At 34.2% G+C, this 19,445-nt stretch overlaps 1 protein-coding gene across 4 annotated transcripts in view; it reads left to right on the plus strand.

Moving 5' to 3' along the window:
• The window catches only part of LOC120516474 (protein quaking), a 297,803-nt gene that overhangs the window by 117,220 nt on the left and 161,138 nt on the right, over positions 1 to 19,445 (plus strand). For all 4 annotated transcript variants that reach the window (XR_005630851.1, XR_005630852.1, XM_039738161.1 and 1 more), the window contains exon 3: positions 15,841 to 15,957. Coding sequence is in view for 2 of the 4 variants with exons in the window: in XM_039738161.1 (XP_039594095.1) it covers positions 15,841 to 15,957 (117 nt within the window). In the remaining 2 variants the exon portion in view is untranslated. The remainder of the gene's footprint in view (positions 1 to 15,840; positions 15,958 to 19,445) is intronic.

A 19,445-nucleotide genomic window follows, 5' to 3' on the forward strand; every position in this document is an offset into this window, starting at 1 on the left:
AGCAAATCCTGTATGTTAACTGTAATTATTGTAAAATTTGAATTGATAATATTTTTTCATCATGTACGGCAGGAAATAAACAGCTTTTATAAGGAATCAAATATCAAACTGAATGTTTTTCGCCTAGCTGCCAGTCACTGCTGCAAGCATCAGTGTTGTCAACATGTTCAGGAATGTTGACAGGCGCTAGAGTAGAGAGGACACATGAGGCCTACACTGAGAGATAGGAATAAATGAGATCAGGGCTAAATATATAGTGTGAGGTTTATAATGTTCTAGCAACTGGCTTAAGCCTTGCTGTTTGATGTTCTGGGAGCTATAGCCTTAAAAAGGAAGAAAATGCATTGTGACTATAAAAGACACAGCTGGTGGGCTTATCGTTGTGTCCTGTGACAGATAAGGTCGAAGCCCTTTTAGAAGGACAAGCTCTACTGTAGGGTGTAACAGACAATGCTACCATGTCCATCGTATTGGCAGCTTTTTGTTAAATATTAGTAGGTCATTTATTTTATTTAGCAATATTGCTGCACAGTATCTTTTGTGTTTCTGTCTGTCTTTTGAGAGTGGTAAGTGGGTAGAACTTTGCATGTATGCGCGTGTGTGTGTATGTGGAGGCAAGGGAGCTGCTGCAGGTTTGAATTGTTTTCTTTTGTTGCTATCTTTTTAGACACTTTCTGCCTTTAGTGTTTTCTATTTTTTATTTGAGGAAAGGGCACTAAGTATCTTAAGGGTGGTCAGAATGGTCTTCTCAGGGAGTGACACTTCAGACAGATAAGATTTTGAATTACTTATGTGGCAGCATGACTAAAAATTGTCACTGATTATCCTTGCTGTCTGAAAGAAGAATGTCTTTTGATGATAGACCAAAAATGTAGTTGGTTACTAAAAATCCAATTTGTCCCACAGATAAGCAGTGATTTTCCAAGGAATTGTTAATAAAGGTGCCCTTGTTTTCATCCTGCCTATGTCCACCAAACCGAGGAAAGCCACACTTTCAAAAGCCCCTCTTTTTTTTCAAATGAAGCTTTAGAGTTTTGAGTTGGTCTAGTATGGAAAGGTAGTAGCTGCCCATATAAAACATGTTGCTTCTTTTAGACAACATAAAGTTAAGGAATAACTGGTGCTGAATGTTAAAGCAGATTATGTTGAAAATGCTTTTTTACTACTTTAGAGCCTATTTAAAGATAGGAGCATTCAATATATAGGAAGAAACTGCCCAGAGTTTAATGACAAAGCTGCCAATTGTAATATCAAAATACCAAGCAAAGATTGTGAACCATAAACTAATCCTGCTTCTGAGATGGTAACTATTGCCTGCCTGAGTTGAAATAGACAGAATGGCAACACCTGAGTTATTAATCTGGTTCATACAGCAGAAGAGACTGTTGAAGATGGTGTAGTGAAGAGGTGAGGGGTTGGGGTTGGTGCAGCTGAGGTTAAGGGCATAAAGCCCACTGTGAAGGTAGGAGTGAATGTTTAAAAAAAAAAATCTGTGGTGAAAGTTGAAATGACAAATGCCCAGCAGTCCTAAAAGAGCTGAACAAAAAATACAAGAAACAGAAAAAATACCTCAAGAAGAGTAGTTAACAATACTTAAGAATTCATTCTCCAGGTCAGATAGTGGAAAGAATGAGGGATTCACTGACTTGTCTTTTCTTTGAAAGGAGATAGGAAATAGGAGAAGGGTGTAGTTTCTCTCAATAAAAGACTTTTCTTAATGGAATTTAAAGATAGGAAAGGTGTTGTCATTTATGTGTTTTTTTTTTTCAGTGTACAATTACTGTATTTGTTGATTTAGAAAATTTACTCTTCAAGCTGAACTGAAAGAAAGATTTACTGAGAATGAAGGTTGGTCCACTGGCACAAGTCATAGGAAGATTAGCAATACTTTTTGCTAGATACGGTACCTGAATTCTGTCTCCAGGTGTAAAACTAAGGGTGGTGAAAGACCATCTACTGGTTTTAAGAACTATTACTGAAAATATTATGTTTTTTAATATCTACACACCTACAGATGGTAAACAAAGAGGACAGTTTTTTTATTACAAACTTTAACATAATAAATATTTAGTGACTTGGCAGTTTTAGTGAGAAGAATTGAATTAGACAGAAATAATTTAGAGCCTCATCTTTATCCACTCATATACTACAGAGCTTACTGAGCAGGATGTGTGAAGAGTGGTGAATGGAAACACAAGGGAGTGTAAGTAGGTACAGGTAAGGAGCAAGTCACTCATACTTACAAGATTAGATTGTTTATATACTTTTAAACATCCTTTTAACCTTTATTGTACTGTTTTTTTTTAAATTTCCACAAGTTAATATACTTACTGTTTGGTTGTCTGCGAGTTTATTTTTTAGTGTATTATAAAGTCAAAGTGTTTATTGACATTTTGAGTTTTAATTGAATTTCAACTTTTTTTTATTGCCATGCAACATACTTTCTTCGAATTTCTCTTGGTGTTCCATCCATACACCTAATAAGATAAATAAAATTAAACAACACAAACATCCAATACATGACACCATCACATTATATACAGTAGTAGTGGTAAATATATTGCATAAAACACAAATGTATAAAATAATATAGTAAAGTAAAGCTGCGCTCCTACCTCCTAAAATATCAAGTAAGTCCTTATTATAAAAACAAATCCAGCTCAATAATCACTGTAAAAATAGTTTTACCTTTTTGGATGCAGTGGAAAAAGAGGGTGATGCGTCTCTCCTCTCTGAGGCTAGGTGAGATATAAGTAAAGTGTTCTTTCCATAGTACATTTGGATTTCAACCAGAAAATAAAGTAATCAGTGCTTACCCTAGAGCAGGGCATCACCGATTTGTACCAGACTGTGGCCTTTTCATCTACAGAACAAAGTCAGTAAATACTAAAACAAAGAAGGTGGCATTCTGTCATATGCTGTGCGACAGATTAAGTGCTTGCTCTCACCCTTGCACCCTCAGACACCACGTCAGACACTAGGTAAAAGTCCAATAATGATATTTATTATATCAATAATGTGCACAAAGCACCCTCCACTCCCAAATACTCCAATAACAACAATAATAATAATAATCCTCCACTCTCCCAGACGCTTAGCCACCCTGCCTCCCAACTCAGCTCATTGTCTGGAGCGAGGCACCGCCCTTTTATAGCCCCTGACCCGGAGGTGTTTCTGTCCCAACTGTCCACAGTTCCTTTTTCCTTCCGGGTCAGGGCAATCAGTCTTTTACTTCAACCCGGGAGCACGTCGTTCCTTCCCGTCACATGACCGTGACGTACCCCCGGGTCATAAGGCACAAAAGAGCCCATAAGCCCCCCCACAGCGACTCCTGGTGGCCCTCAAGGTATCCAGCAGGGCTGCGTATAAATACTACAAAGTCCATGAGGCCCTGCTGGACCTCGGGGCACTATCCTGCTGTCGGAAGGGCTCCGCCTGGGGGTGAGGACCGGCATGAGAAGCCGGCAGTCCTCCACAGCTGTTCTCATAAAATTCAGCAAGATCTTGTGCCCTCATGTTTCTAAGCTGAGAACAAGTTTGATGCAACAGCTAGGCTATGTTGGAAATGGGGCCAGAGTAGAATGATCCACCGTTTAAGATCTACTGAAGCCACAAAACAGAGAGAGTTGAATGAATTTCTCTCAAGAACTGTGGATTTTATACTCAAGTGTATTCTAAAGCCTGTGGCAGATTCCTGTTTTTTAAATAAGTGACTTACCGAGAATTCCTATTAAGCTGTAAGCTGCAATTGAGAAGGCTCTATTTTAATGTCCTTAGTGCTGGTTTGGAGGGTTTAAATTGGAGGAAGTCTTCCGGAATTGGTGACAGTCCAGTTGGATTTTATCATCTGCCCTGGAAAAGTTTGGGACTGAACTTGCTGGCTGTTATGCTGGAGAACTTGAATTATGTAATATTGCCTGTGAGCTGTCAGGGGCCAGCATTTATTCTTTGTGAGATTAAGAAGTGACAGCCTATGTACAAACTATTAAGTTATATCCAAAGGTTTGTCTGTCATGCTAGGAAAAGTCAGTCATGGAATTCTGGTCAGTTGCTTTCATTCAAATATATCCCATTCATTATGATATTTTTCTTTTTGCATTTCAGATCACCAGGTTTCTTGGCCTGCTCACTGGGCTCATTTTGTTTGATTTGGAGAAAGCTTTTAATTGAGTGGATCATGATTATTTATGGACGGTTCGTAAAAGCCGGTTCGAATCCCGTAAAATGCCAAAAGGGTCTCGGCTCTGTTGGGCCCTTGAGCAAGGCCCTTAACCTGCAATTGCTCTGTCAAGGGTATGACGTTAATCTGCATCCATCCCTGCATGTAGGCCCTCCAACCTGCAGGGAAAAACTTGAGGGTTGGTGGCAGAATTGGCACTCCAGCCACCATAAAAAAAAAACCTCACACTGTTCCTCTACATCTGAACTAGTGTGGTGCTGAGGTATCACCCATTGCATGGCTGCACTCGGGTCCTAATCTGGATCCTGAGTTGGTTTATTGTGTGGTGGGTGCGGCAATGCACTGTATCAGTGCTTGCTCCTAACCTCTCTCTTAAAAGCTTTGGGTTTCCATCTGCATTCATTTCAGTGATTAGAATACTTCATAGTGATATTCAGACAATCCTTATGATCAATCAGTTCTCTGTTTAGAGTAGGGGTCAGGCAGTGCTGTTACTTGTCAAGTATGTCATATTTCTGGGTTACTGACTCCTGTCTGTAATAGCCCTTACTATTGCTGTGCTAATCTGTGCCTCAGTGCCCTCTATCTTTTCCAAAAGCAGTATATGAGGATGACATTATAGTGCTGTTGGGAAACCAAGCTAATGTTTTCTGTTTTTAAACATTTTACACAAAATGTTGTGAGGAAAAATTAGCAATAAAAAAATCCTAAGTAGTACTCATGGGGAAATGGAGTTAGCAACCTCATTGCCAGGACGATTACAGTGGACAGAGGATGGCTTGATATATTTTTTGGACTTTATCTTGGAAGTGAAATTGGAGTAAGGCATTTACTACTGTCTTAGCTCTCCTAAAAACTGAGGGCCCGTATAATCAATAAGATAACAGTGTTATCTCTGCAGTATATGATGGCATATACAGAGCCTCTTTCTGAGCTTTTAATTGCTATCCAGAGAGAACTGTTGTCATTTTTCTGGAATTGAAGGCACGGGCCGCAGTATGGGGGGGTTTATAACTGCCCATGGCCAAAGGTAGTTGGGGTCTTGTTGATGTTTACTGCAGGAGGAAAGCTTTTCATCTATAGTAACTATATAAACTGTTTTATGGGCCAACAGGACTGTAATGAAGGCTGCTTGACAATTTGTTTCCACGCCAAGTGGGGTTGCTACATTTAGAAAAGGCACCATTTTGATTGCTATGAGAAATCTTTTGACTTCTGATGAGACAAAATTGTACTAAAATGTCTTAAGAGCAAACCCTCCAGTAAAGACCCATGTTGAGTGGAACTCAGTCACTGTTTTGTGAGTAAGGATGTTATAATTGCAACATCTGCCTGGATTCAAATGTTATTTAAATCTCGATTTGACACTTAAATTATTTGATTTATCACTGTTGGTGGAATGTGGAGAGAAGGATTCCACTCTTTCATATGTTTACAAAACTGCAGAAAAAGGTACTAGTATCTCACCTAATAATAAGGCTGTTATCATAGATTTCCTTACCAGCAAAGACACACCTGAACGTAACTGTTTTCCTTCATTTCTGCATTGTTCTTCCTGTTTCCTAAATAGAAGTATGTGGATACATTTGATAGCACTGATTGACTTCCTTCAATGAAGCAGTGGGGAAAGGACTCAACAGAATATATGTACAGACATCTTATTGGGATTAGCTAATTAAGACACCGCATAAACCCTGGAGGAACAGACTTTAGGGGATAGAGAAAACTGTGCCAGCTTGGGTGATTGCTGTGTAGGCCACCATTGAGTAAAGACATTTCTGATTTACAGTAACACATACCTTTGGATACAGTTGCTGATTTTTGTATCTGACTGACTGACCCCTAAATTAAAGGTAAACACCCTTTCTTTGGGAAGTGAGTGAATTTGTACCAGTCTTTTGTTGTTTGGTCCGTCTTTTGACCTAGCATTTAATCTTCTTTTTTCTGTATTGTAATGCCTGTTATTAATGTTTTCTTTTGTCTTTTAACAACTTTATGTTGGTTTTATTTTAAAAGCAATAACAATATAACAAAGACTGAAAAAAATTGAAATTGCTTAGTATTCTTACTTTTGCAGGTGAAAACCATGTTTTACTAGGAATATAAATTTAGTAAAATAGGTTGTATCTCTTCATTTGGTGTTTTAATTTTGATACTTTTTTTAACACTACCATTTTACAAAAGAAGAGGGTTGCTCAAGCATTGCTAAGGATGCACTGATACATCATTGTAGGCTGCTTCCAAGTACTGAGTGAGCTTTTTAATTAGAAAAAAAAGAATTATCTTATATTTTCAAAAAAAATGCAATTATTTCCTAATTTTTTTTTTTTTTTTATACCTAATGAAGATGAATCTTTTTCCTTTCCAACAGATATGCATTTGTTACTTCCCGAACACTTAATGTATGTTTTAACCAAGTAATTACTTCTGTTAGATGTACACTTAGCATTTAGTAGTAATATGTGGCTCCTTTTGAAACACTCACCTTTATTGCTAAATACTGATTAAATTTTGTCTTTTTTTATTCAGATGACATTAATAAATTAAGCCGTTATATTGCAAAGTGTAAACATCTCATTGCTGCTTTAAGTCTTTCAGCTTTCGAAAAGGTAGTAAATTGTTTAATGCAGGATTCTTATGCACCTTCAGTATACCACAAATCAAACAATGTTGCCATTAATAATCCCTACATGTAAGCATCCCATTTGCATTTGAACTGAGTGGAAAAGATACATTTGTGGAGTTGCCTTGGATTGCATTCTGTAGAGCAGTGAAAAAAATCTTTTTAATGTCAACATTTACTACCCCTTTCTTTTGACACTATACACAGAAGATGTTAAAAGTTGTTTTACAATGGTTGGATCTCCATTGGAGTAGGATAAAATCTATGGAAAGGGGGTGATGTAGTATGCAGTGTAATTACTGTAAGATACTGTAGTATTGACAATCACTGAGCCACTATGTTTCTTTTCTCATTTTAAGCTCAAAAAACTGTTCTCTAAAAATAAGTTGTACAGTCATTTTACTGAAGAAATGGTAATGTTGAAGGACTAATTATTTTCAGTATTAAAATATTTCTGCACACATTCAATTTACATTGTCATTTTAATAACTTGAATTCAGACACTTTTACTGCCTACTGCAAAAGCAAATACACAGTTGAACTGTTCTGAAGTTACTTTTTTAGATCAAATAAACTCATGAGTTTTCTCTGAGTGTGAAATGTTATTTTTGGATCTGTAAATAAGAAAAGGATATTTTAGCCTTTTCAAGTGACCTGTGTATTTTTCAATTCCCTGGTGGAATCCTGATTATCACAGCTATTGCGCCTGGCAAAGTGTGCAGAGCACAGCAGCAGGGATGCAAATCTTACATTCAGTCCATGCTTAGAGGGTCATGTCTGATTTGAGAGCTGATGGAGCCATTTTTAGAGTGACTGATGCCTAGTTCCGTGTGACTAACTGGGAATTGAAAGGTACAGCTGTGTTTCCTTTGGCTAGATTGAGTCTGATCATAGTTGATTTACGCATTTGCTTCTGCATTGTCACTTACTGTATTTTCTGTTAGAGCCAATGCTCAGTTTTCTTCTCCTTTTTCCCGTCTGATTTATCTGATCATTGGCAAATCTGACCAAATTTATTTAATTGTGATCAACATTTTTTTGGTTAAGTTTAATAAAATTTAGCATTGCATTACTAGATAAAGCAAACTAGGCAAGATGCTCTATTAAATATGTTTTTGATTACTATTAATGTATTGTAAAACTGATAATGACAGAATTACCCTAAAGATTTGAAGTCATGTTTTTTTAGAACAATGGTTACTTTTAATTTAAATATTTAGGAAGAATATAACCTAGATTGCTCTAATGTGATTAAAATTATACAGTCCACTTGAATATCCTTTCTCTTTCTCCAAAAAAAGTCTAAATAAGGCCAGCTGAAAAGATTAAAAGGTCCCATCATCACTAATTGCTGTCTATCCAGCCTGTAACTATTTGACCAACAGTTGGCCACCTACTAATATTGGGCCTGAATGACTTCTAGACCTGCAATGGAGAGAGTTCAAGAAGAACAAGGTTTTAGAAGGAGGATCCCCAAAAATTCTGAGAGGAAGAGAAACTTAAGAGATTTTCAGACAAAGGCCAGTGCTTTCACTATGTAAAGGTGAAAGGGGAAGCGGAGAGATCCATGATTAGCAATGAATAACAAAAGAGTGAATTCAGGATTGAAAGCCAGGCACAAATGTTTAGAAGAAATTTACTAGGATCACTACCAAAACATGTGGAAAAAATTACTAAAAATATGTAGAGAGCAGGAGTGGCAATAAGGATCATTAACCAGACCCATAAAATAATACTGTACTTTAATTATGTAAGAGATGCAAGATCTAGTTGGTGAATGAACTTAGAATGGGTATGTTGATAATTAAGGGTTTTTAAACAAAAGTGGGAGATATCTTGGAACACTGCTTTTAAAAATGAAGGGTAAAAATGGGAGGTCACATATCCAGATTTATTATAATTGTGAAGGACCATAGGCAACTTGATGCAAGATGGTATATGGGGCCGAAATGAGCATCAGTTGAAGGGAAATTGATCAAAAGAAATCAAAAAATGAACAGAAGGTAAAAGGATGAAAAGATAGTAGAACACCACATGCGTTAAACACTGCGTTGGAAGTACATAAAGAAAGTAACAGAGGGAACAGAGTACTTGCACTGTAGACATCAGATCATCCCTCTTTATTAAAAATGTCTTCATGTTTGCTGATGCCCAGGTGGTCCCTGGAAAAAATGGTGATGAAGGGTCTGCTCATTCAAAAAGAATTATGTAAAAGAAAACAACTAACAGTGTTACACGAGGAGAAAGTAACAGGAAATAAAGCTTCATATAAGAACAGATTTAGGGTTGGAAAGAGAAGCAGGTGCAAGGGAAGTGTTTGTAATCAAAGAAGCAATCAGCTGTGAGATAAAAATGTTAGGGATGGTCCGTTCATTTTTTTTAGGGCTGATACTTATCACCAATATCGTGTTGCTAGATCGGTTAACTCTGATATAGATTTCCATTTTTTTTTTTAAATTTTATTTTAATGTCTTTAAAAAAATTACATTGAGCTCCTGTATAACCAGATGAGATAAAGCTTTATGTTCTATATTAAAGTGTTAACCTTAGTATTTTTATAATTAAATTATAGACCACAGGTGCTGCCTGTTCATTTTTTATGAACAAAATTAAATTCTGTAGGCTTATTGTTTAGTGGCCATAAAAAAATAAAATTCCCTTAAAATACTCAGTTTCTTTAACTAATAACATATGTAGAGATAATATGAATCCATAATACAACTTGCATTAAAGAAAAAAAAATGCTTCTCATAATTGCAAGCTATAATATTGACGACTTCTCTAATGTACTTATCTGAAGTAAGGTTTTAAAAAGAGTAGTTTTCACCAATTGTCTAACAAAAAAAAAATATATAATATATATATATATATATATATATATATATATATATATATATATATATATATATATATATATATATACTTTTTTTCTTGTCACAAATTCATTCAATTAATTGATGTTGGCAGTAAAATACTGTTTAAATGAAGATAAATATACATGCACTTATGTTTTAATAATTTTTAATCATTAGTTGTCCTACAGCTTTTTTGCTGTTAAAATGTACATATACTATATTTATACAGGGTTTTTTTGTTTGTTTTTTCCCAATGTACCAGGTAGGCATTCCTAATTCTTGAGGTGTAACTACCTGTATAAATATGGATTATCATTTTAACAGTACTTGTTTCTCACTAAAACTTATACTTGTACAAACCTTTTAAGAAATCTGCAAATCTATGAAAAGTTTATTAGATATTTATCAAGAAAATACAAGGCTAACATGCTTAACAAGTTTACAAGTAAAATAAACCAATTTTGTTGTTATGCTATCCCGTCTCTTGTTTACGGAGCGTCAATTTCATATTCTTTTTCTTTACATTTCCTAATTGAAAATGTGACCTGCTCTGCTTAAGTCAGGCATGGTCAACATCTAAACGAAGACCAGCAGTGTTCATTTTAATTAAAGGATAAAATGAAAAGGTCTGAATTCATTCAAGTAGCTTTTTTGCTCTTTCTCTAACTGTACAGGATGACTCCTTCAATTCCTTTTTGTAAGTTTATTACTCTACTTTCTTTAATGTAAAATGTAATATTTTGTCTTCTCTCTCTCTGTATCTTGCTCTGTCTGTCTGTTTCTGAAAAAGTCTGCCTTACCGTTCTCTGTTTAAAGGGAAGTTTGTAGCAAAAAAATGTCAGGCGCTAGCTCAACTCCTGTAATACCTTGTGTACCATCAAGCTTATTGTCTCTAGTAAAAATCAGTCTGTTTACTTCAGTGAATGATTGATCAGAGTTTTACTAAAAAATGTGTTGAACTTAGCTTCTAGTCCTAAATATCTTTTTTTATTTTCTGCCATCACTCTTAATCTATCAGACAACAAGAATCAACTAAATTTAAATTAGAAATGATTTGCAAAGTGATCAAGGGTGGTGGGAAGTTTAACTAATAGTTTATGTATAAATTTGCATCAATGCAGAGAATTAATTTAAAGACTTTAGAATTTAAAGCTTGGTCATCTATATTTGGCAAATATGAAGACAGTTATAGAGCTGAAAAATAGACATAATACAGCATAGTCTTCCTCTTACCTTATACTGCCAACAAGTAGCAAAATCTACTGCAAATATAAGGGTTGAAAACAGATGTTACACTAGGAACAATATTCATGTTATGCATGAAGAAAAAGTCCATGTAGTTTCTTCTTAGATATTAATATGTCACACCTTATACAGATATACTGTATTATACAGAATCGTTATAAGAAAAAAATAATACCTTTTGTTGCTAGTGCTTTCTGCGAGCAGTACTACTTGTAATTGCATGGGGCTTTCTGGGTCTTATTATTTTAAATAAAGTACAGAGTTTTTATCCTTTCAAAAAAGGAAGAAATTAAGAAGAAAGGTCTGGAAGAGTTAAACCAACACAATTAGAATGGTTATATTTACAATATAATTGTTGAAGTTTCAAATAAAATAGACAGTGATCATTTTCCAAAGGCATGTTATTGGAGGTGTTTTGACAGGTAGCAGCTAAATTATTGGTAACTAACCAAACCAATTCCCCCCCAAAACACACACAGGTGGGATAGACTGTAGTACTTTAAAGTCTAGAAATTGAAAAAACTAAGTTTAGATGATGAATTGAAGTTTACACATGCAATATACATTTATATGCCCTAGAGAGTTAAATATGTTCTGACACTTCAGTATTTGTGTCAATGCAAGTTCACTGACAATTTACTCTCAGTTCAAGGTTGGTCTTTAAAAGTCAAGTAAATATTTAGTAAACAAATAAATGATGTCACTGGGTATTTAATCACTATAGTCTTCTGTTTTCAGTAAGATGCAATTATGTGATTACTTAAAACTTACTAGTTACTGTATATTTACAACTCATTCTTGATTTTGATCTTGGATTATTTTTTTCATATATTTTGCAAATTATTTCTCTCCAGTAAGTTTTCTTGTGTGTTCATTTATATATCACAGATGTTTTCAAGGCAAAGTAAAATATGCTTTTTGGCAATACTTTGTCTTTTAAAGTCTTTACCGTAGCTTATGCATTCCCTCTGGCCAAGTTTAATTTGTTTTTCCTGCTGTTACTGACAAGAAGATGGTTTATCATTCTGTAAACTGACGCTTTTCAGATACTACCAATTAAAAAAAAAAAATCTAAATTTTCCTCATTATTCTGTTGAATGGCACTTTATCCTCAGCTAATCACATGAAAGTTTTGCATATAATGTGCTTCAGTACAATTTGTGTTATTTGGTTAATCACTGAGAAAAATAATTCAAGACATGAGGTTAAGGCGGGTTAAGGGTTAAATGAATTGTTTTCATTTACTGCTGTTCACTTAGTAGTGACATGGATGTGAATTTCCCCCAGGGGAAATTTGTAAAAATGTTTTATCCAATATTGTTCACAATACTACTGGGTATTAAAAGTATCAAGAATCCAGCCAGTCTTGGCTTAATTGGATTTTTTACTTCACATCTGTAAACTTGTGTACTGAATTAATGCTCGGACAAAAAACAGTCCACCAGAATATTAACTTTAACTTCATCCACTTTCACTCTGTGTAAAATTATTATTAATTTCAATATTCAACAAATAGGTCACTATACTGCAAATGAGATCTTTTCTTAAATAAGGGAAAATGCAATAAAATAAATTAAAATAATTTAAAATCACAAGATTGAAATTAGCTAATTTGAACTAAAATAGGGGTATCAGAATGTTTTAAGGTCTCTTTTTTCAGATATATTAAAATATCTTTTTATATTTTGTCAGAGAAAACTTTGTTTTAAATACAAAAGCTGAAATTTTTTATATCTGTTTTATATTTAGGTACAGAAAACCTGTTTTACTTGTACAAAATGCATCATTTACGTATCCGGTATTGACTTGTTTTAAGCTTTCACTTCTAATTTTGTAAGATGGGCTTTTTTGTGTTTTTTGCAGTTTCTTCTCAGTTTCTTGGCAATACCAGGCTGTGCAGCTTAATGCAATTTAGTTAAAGGTGTTGCCTATTAGTATACTCCAGTGTATCCTGGGGAGTTTAGAGTGTCACAAGAAAGTAGCCCTTTCTTGATGTCAGTGTTCTTAAACATTTTAGTAGCAACAAAATAATAAAAATTTTATTTTTCATTTGAAATGTTATATTGTGATATTTTTTTTTTAGAATAATTTTAAAATATTAAGGAATTTTACTGACTGTTTTAACATCTGTGATGCATACTTTCAATGACCATAACATGTTCGTACTGATATAATTTTCATGACCAGAGTTGGAGTAGTTACTCAAAGAAGGTAATCAATTACTAAATACGTTTCTCACATTGTAAAGGCATTTCTTTATTCATTGTTCCCTGGAAAAAGTAATCTCATTACTAATTTATTTTACTTTTATTCTCTAATCCCCCACAAATTTATACCATTTTGAAAATACAAAGATGGCATCCTCATGTCCTTTCAATATTTTAATAATGAGGAAATAACAAATACCAGCGAATGTGAAATAAGCAATTAAACAAGTAGATGACTTATATTAGCATTGTGCCATTCAAATTTATGACACTTCTATTAGAAACCTTTAGGTCACAAAACCAACTCTTAATAAAAATGCATAAATCTTAGTAATTAAAAATAAAACTGACTTAAGTACTCAAATACTTGCATAAATTCAGTTGGTAAAACTATTGCAAGTGTACTGGAAAAAAAAAATAAAAAAATGAGAGCACTTATTGATTGGGTGAAGCCAGCTACCTGCAGTGTTTATTGCATAGCACATCTATTATGCTGTTTTTTCATTGCTTTTTATACTGTCAAAAAGGCACATGGTGATCAAATAGAAAGTATTTACATGTTGTAATTAACTGTCATACATTCTTTAACAGTTAAGATAAACATTCAGCTACCTTGTACACCAACTCCTCTGTTTTCCACTATATTGTTAAAGAGATCTGACAAAACACTCAAAATGCAAGTTGGAATATGGCGTTACTTTTTATTTCACAAGACTTAATGCAATTCCATCTGTTTGAATGTCAATGTCTTTTTTCTCTCTGTAAATCCTTATGAGCTTTTTGATGAAGAAGCTGTAAATCATAAGAAATATACATATTAATGTAGCTCTTATAAGTTATAAAGTTTCCAGATGCATATTAATTTTCAGTTTGATCTTTTCCCTTGAACTTAAAAAAATAATCTTTTTGTTAACCATATTCTTTTAATGTGCTTTAAAACTGGAAAAATATCTTTCAGAGTAAAATTAAAATTCTTGATTCTTAATAAAGACAAAGTAGTTCTTAATACAATCCAAGTTTAAAACAGACTAACATGCTGTGTTGTAAAATAAAACACATCTCAGATTCACATCTGGCAGCAATGTGAAGTTCAATGCATACATGAAAACAGTGTTCAGGTACAGTGTAAATCGAGCAGGGAATGCAGATTGGACAGATATTTACCATCTCAAAAATTATGTGAGATGGAATTCCTGCCATACAAAATATTTATGACATTTACATATTTGTTTAGAAACATGAGTAATGTAACTAATAAAATCATAGGTATGATTATTAGAATTTAACTTATAATAAACTACATTACTTTGCTGTTGATAAATATAACTAGATTACATTAATGCATTGCTGAATATCAAGTTACCCTCAACTCTGTTCATGACACTAATGTTTTTTGTGATATTCAGTGCATTAACTTACAAGAACCTCCGTCCATATGATGCACACCATTGGGGCAACCTCTGGTATATGGACAGATGAGTTTGATGGTTTTGGTGCTTTTTCTCATAAAAACAGTATTGTGCAACTTTTTTTCAGCAAGTCCTGAATTGTGTATCTTGCAGAAGCATTTGTCATGGGATATTGTTACTAGAATCCTGCACATTTCACTTTGAAGGAGCCTGTATGAACTTACAACACCACAGCCGGGAAGCTCCTCCTAACTAAATATGCTATGTCGTTTCTCTAGCAAGCTCATTGACAACAGAGGTAACAAAATGAAATGACATGCACAGGATGGATGGATATTTAAACACTTAGAAAGGGTAGCCTAATGCCAAGATAAGCTAAAAACTTAACCTTATGTTTCATTGTGTCAACATATTACATAGTTTTCATTAGGTGAGCAAATGACCCTTTTGGAAGATGCAATGCTTAACCAGCACTTACCTGAAAGCCATGACTCTGCCCCTGCATTTTTTGTTTTAATATTGCATTTTACAGAACCTATACATATATTTACAAGACTATTAAAGTACTTTTATAATGATGTGGTTTTATAAATTACTTAAAACTTATAAATCTTTATAGAATTTAGTTTGTACAGTAATACAGTTCATTAAGTTTTCAAAATACTTGTTTGTTTCTGAACCAGATGCGTTTTTCTTTTCTAAAACTGCTTCAAATAATGTAATTTTAAAAATGTATTTAATCAGAGCTAAAGTAATCATATTACATTTTATATGACATTTTCTGCAATAGTGAGTAGGTAAACAGTTGTACACTAACACTCTTGGTTTTTGAATTGATTCATGGGTCAAAATCCTATGCCCAGTCACTGCATGTTCTCTAGTGTGTATTATTTTGAGCTCTACATTTTAAAATGAAGTAGTGTTGTAGGAGTCGTGAAGATGTCTTAAATCCAACACCCTAAGTTTGAATCCCTTGTCCATTTATTGTTAATGTAGATTTTGCTCACTTTGTCTTCATCTGTGCTGTTTTTAGTCTTGCTACATTGGTTTTTTGCCTGCAGTTGCCCATAACGTACTAGTAAGTTACCAATTTCAAAATGAACCTGTGTAAGTGTAGGTGTGTGCATAGGGTCCAGCCCCTTGACCCTAAATTGTATTAAGTTCCGTTGACATAACTTGTTTAATGTCTATGCTCAGATATTAAATTGTCTAGTGGTACAAATTTCTGTACTCACACATTCAATTTTTTGCATCTAGCTCAAGTAAAATACATTTGTCAATTTTACTTTTGTAACTGCTTTGTTATTCATCATTTCCTCAGTTTAATTTTGTCGGAAGAATTCTTGGACCTAGAGGACTAACGGCGAAGCAGTTGGAAGCAGAGACAGGATGTAAAATTATGGTCAGAGGCAAGGGTTCAATGAGGGACAAAAAAAAGGTAAGATCAGTCAAAATTATTTCTTGATAATGACATTTTTGTTATTCATAATGAAGTTAAACAGTTTTGTTTAATGATTCAGGATGAACATGTGTGTTATATGTGTTCTGTCATTAGCTATTGCTTGCTAGGAGGAGAAAATGTCCACAGTTTATGTAGAGGCCCACTGGTGCTGATGTTGTGCCTGACTTTAGAATGCGTAGAAGGAATGAGATTCCCTGTAAAGGCTAAGTAGATGATTGATTATCTTCGATAGTCCAGCTGTAAGCAATGAAATTATTGGGTACCCTTTAGTATGCACTTTTATTAGAATTTGTGGACCATTGTAGCTGATGATCCCTTGCTGTGTTTTTAGAGGATTACAAGCAAGAATGCTTAGGTAGTGGCTACCTCTTGGCCAACTGAGGAACTGAAAATGTGCAGAATTAATGCATGAGCTAATACAATCTGAAGGTTTAATCAAAGCCTAGATTTGCAATTGAGAAAGCAGAATTCTGTTCAGGATATGAAACCAGGTATACAGAAATGCTGGAGATAATTTTGCTAAATCTTAGAATTTCATGCTTCATATAATGTACAATAATTTGACTGAAATAAGTGCATCACCACACTATCATGTCAGTTTAAGCTTTATGACAATAAATACTAATTGCACAAATTGAAATTAATCAAGGTAAATGTTGGTTAAATTCTTATAGCAACATCAGGGAGTGTCATTTTAAGATTTTGACCACTTTTTAAATAAGGAATCATATTATGAAAAAATTGTAAGGTAAAATTTGTCATGAAGAACACCTAACATATTTTATAAAATAAAAATTGAAAAACATCAACTTTTTCTTCTCACAAGATTTTTATTACTAAAAAACTGGCCTTTGGTTATGTTATACTTCAAGGATAAACAATTTTGCTGAAATTTCATTTCTTGTGGTTTTGCTGACTTCATGGAAAGCTGATGTTGGAGTACGGGTTCTTTTTTTTTGCTGATAGGCTGTTATGTTGTACATAGCTTTGGGAACTTTTCATTTGTTGAGTATTTTGTTCCCTGTTCAAAATTATGAAATTGTAACTTGTCCTTAGTGTGCTTTTACAAGATCTTTTTGCAAATCTTGATAGCCATATGTTATTATTATAGGGTTTAATAACATTTTAATTCAGTCAGTGAGTTACGAATATTTACCAGGAAAAATCTTTATTTCACTACAATTTATCACCTTTCATAATTATGCTATTATGTTTCTGTTGAAGATTTATTATTATAATAGTGCAGTCAAACAATTATTGGGCATTTTGTCTACTGAGCAGTATAACAAAGTATTTTTTTAAAAAGAATAGATAACCAGATTTTCTATAACATGTAGAATAGTTAAGATGAAAAACACTTTTGATTATGTAATGCAAAGAATGTCGGTTTTGAATGCAACAGGGAATTCATGAATGTGTTATTATTATTTGTTTTTTAAAAAAGATATGGTGGATATGGTAGCTTATGGGTGTGATACATCTGAATATGTAGTCTCATTGAGCACAGTATAAGATTTGGGATTACTGCAGCAAGCAGTAGTTACGTGTTCAAGGGAGAGTCTTAGCCAAGAGAGATCTTCACAAACAATTGTGTTATACGGATTACAAATAAAACAAGTATAGTACAGTAAATGTATGGTTTTACTTTGGAGACCCAGAGTATGCATGTGTATGTTCAACAGATGGTAACAAACCTCAGGACTCTATGGTAAAATTCAAGAAGAATAAATGAAGAAACTGATTTTGCCTGCAGAGAAAAGAAATGGCATGCATCTGGGAACTAGGAATACTTTTTGGGACTATCAGGTTTCATCTAGTCACTATTTTCCACACAGATGAGGAAAATGTTTAAATCTACTGTGTTAAAATCACATGTGAATACAGTTATTGAGTAACAATATGTTGTATCACAATTTTATTTCTTTTTTGCATGTAAATATGTGCATTTTATCATGACAAAGCTGTTGTCACTTATTATTTCATTTATAGACTGTACTATCCTTTATACCTGGAAACATTATAGGATTATTAGCTTGTGTTATGTGGCCCTTAGTTTAAAATGTGTGAAATACATGGGGCTTTGAACACCACACTGGTATCACTACAATGTCATTCTGGGATAGATATTTAGACATTTAGAAAGGGTAGCCTAATGCCAAGATAAGCTAAAAATCTTATTTTTCATTTTGTCAACCTATTACATATTTTTCATTAGGTGAACAAATGACCCTTTTGGATGATGCATTGCTTAACCACCACTTACCTATAAGCCATGACTCTGCCCCTGAAAGCCTAAAAATCAAATTTGGCAGGATGGTCCATGAAAATAATTTTTAAAAGATGTTACAGTGCTGGGATAGCCTTCTGTTTCCCTGTGACCCTGCATTAATAATTGGGTTTGGGAGATGGATGGATGGATGGATGGTTATGATATTCTGAATCACACAATACTTGTTTATTAGGTTTGTAAAATATTTGACGAACCTTGGGCGTATTTGACAAAACAGGACCTTTTAAGAAAAGGTATAGGAGCCCATTGCAGCTGTTAGTATTTTCTTGTTTTCATTAATGCTGAAAAGTATGATAATTGATAACCGAAAGTGACTGTGATTGCTGATACTGTATCACTGACAGTGTTTAATTTGCTGGGGTGCATTGCTTTTCTCTGTCTGTTTCAGCCATCTCTGGTCTTAAGTGACTAGAGCTACAGTGGCAGCCTGTTGCAGGGTCGCAGATTGATTCATAGCATGCAATTACCTTACTTTGCATGGCATAATAGCCATTTCAGTATTGCACGCAGTGCCTTAAGTGTATTTGGCTGTGTGTAAGTACATGGTGACATGGCTTTTGTCTGCAGTTCTAGTGCATAATGAGGTTAACCAACTTAACATATGCATATCCTAACTGATTGCATTCCATATAGATAATTTATAGTATATTCCATAGCACCAGATGTACAGTGTTCAGCAAAAAATTATTATAAAGCTTTAGGCCTTTACTTACTCTCCTTTGGTCTCTAGGCTGGCAAGTATCTACATTGTGTGGAGTATTCCTATTCTCTCTTTCTACCATTTCTTTTTTCCAGGTTGTCAGTTTAGTCCTCTATCCCAAAGAAGTGCATGTTACATTAACTTGTAAATTCAGATTAGCGTAGATTGTGTATGTGGGCAAGAGTGTAGTTTGCTATGAACCAATATCCAAAAAATGACTGACTCCTTCTTTGGACTTGATGCTGCTGGAATGGGCATTTCCTCTTTAGGACTCAGAAATGGATAAATCAGAATGGATAGATGAATGGGTGGGCATAGTATAACACTGCTGTTTTCACTGGTGCTTTTTGTCTATTAGGAATCTCTGCTGGAACAAAGTAGAGATTAATGTTGACAAAAAAACGTATTCATAATGATTGATTCTAACATTTTGAAATTTTGCCAGTAATTGTTTTCCACTGTACTGATCTTTAC

This window comes from Polypterus senegalus, chromosome 16 (genome assembly GCF_016835505.1).
Source record: "Polypterus senegalus isolate Bchr_013 chromosome 16, ASM1683550v1, whole genome shotgun sequence".
Lineage (NCBI taxonomy): Eukaryota > Metazoa > Chordata > Cladistia > Polypteriformes > Polypteridae > Polypterus > Polypterus senegalus.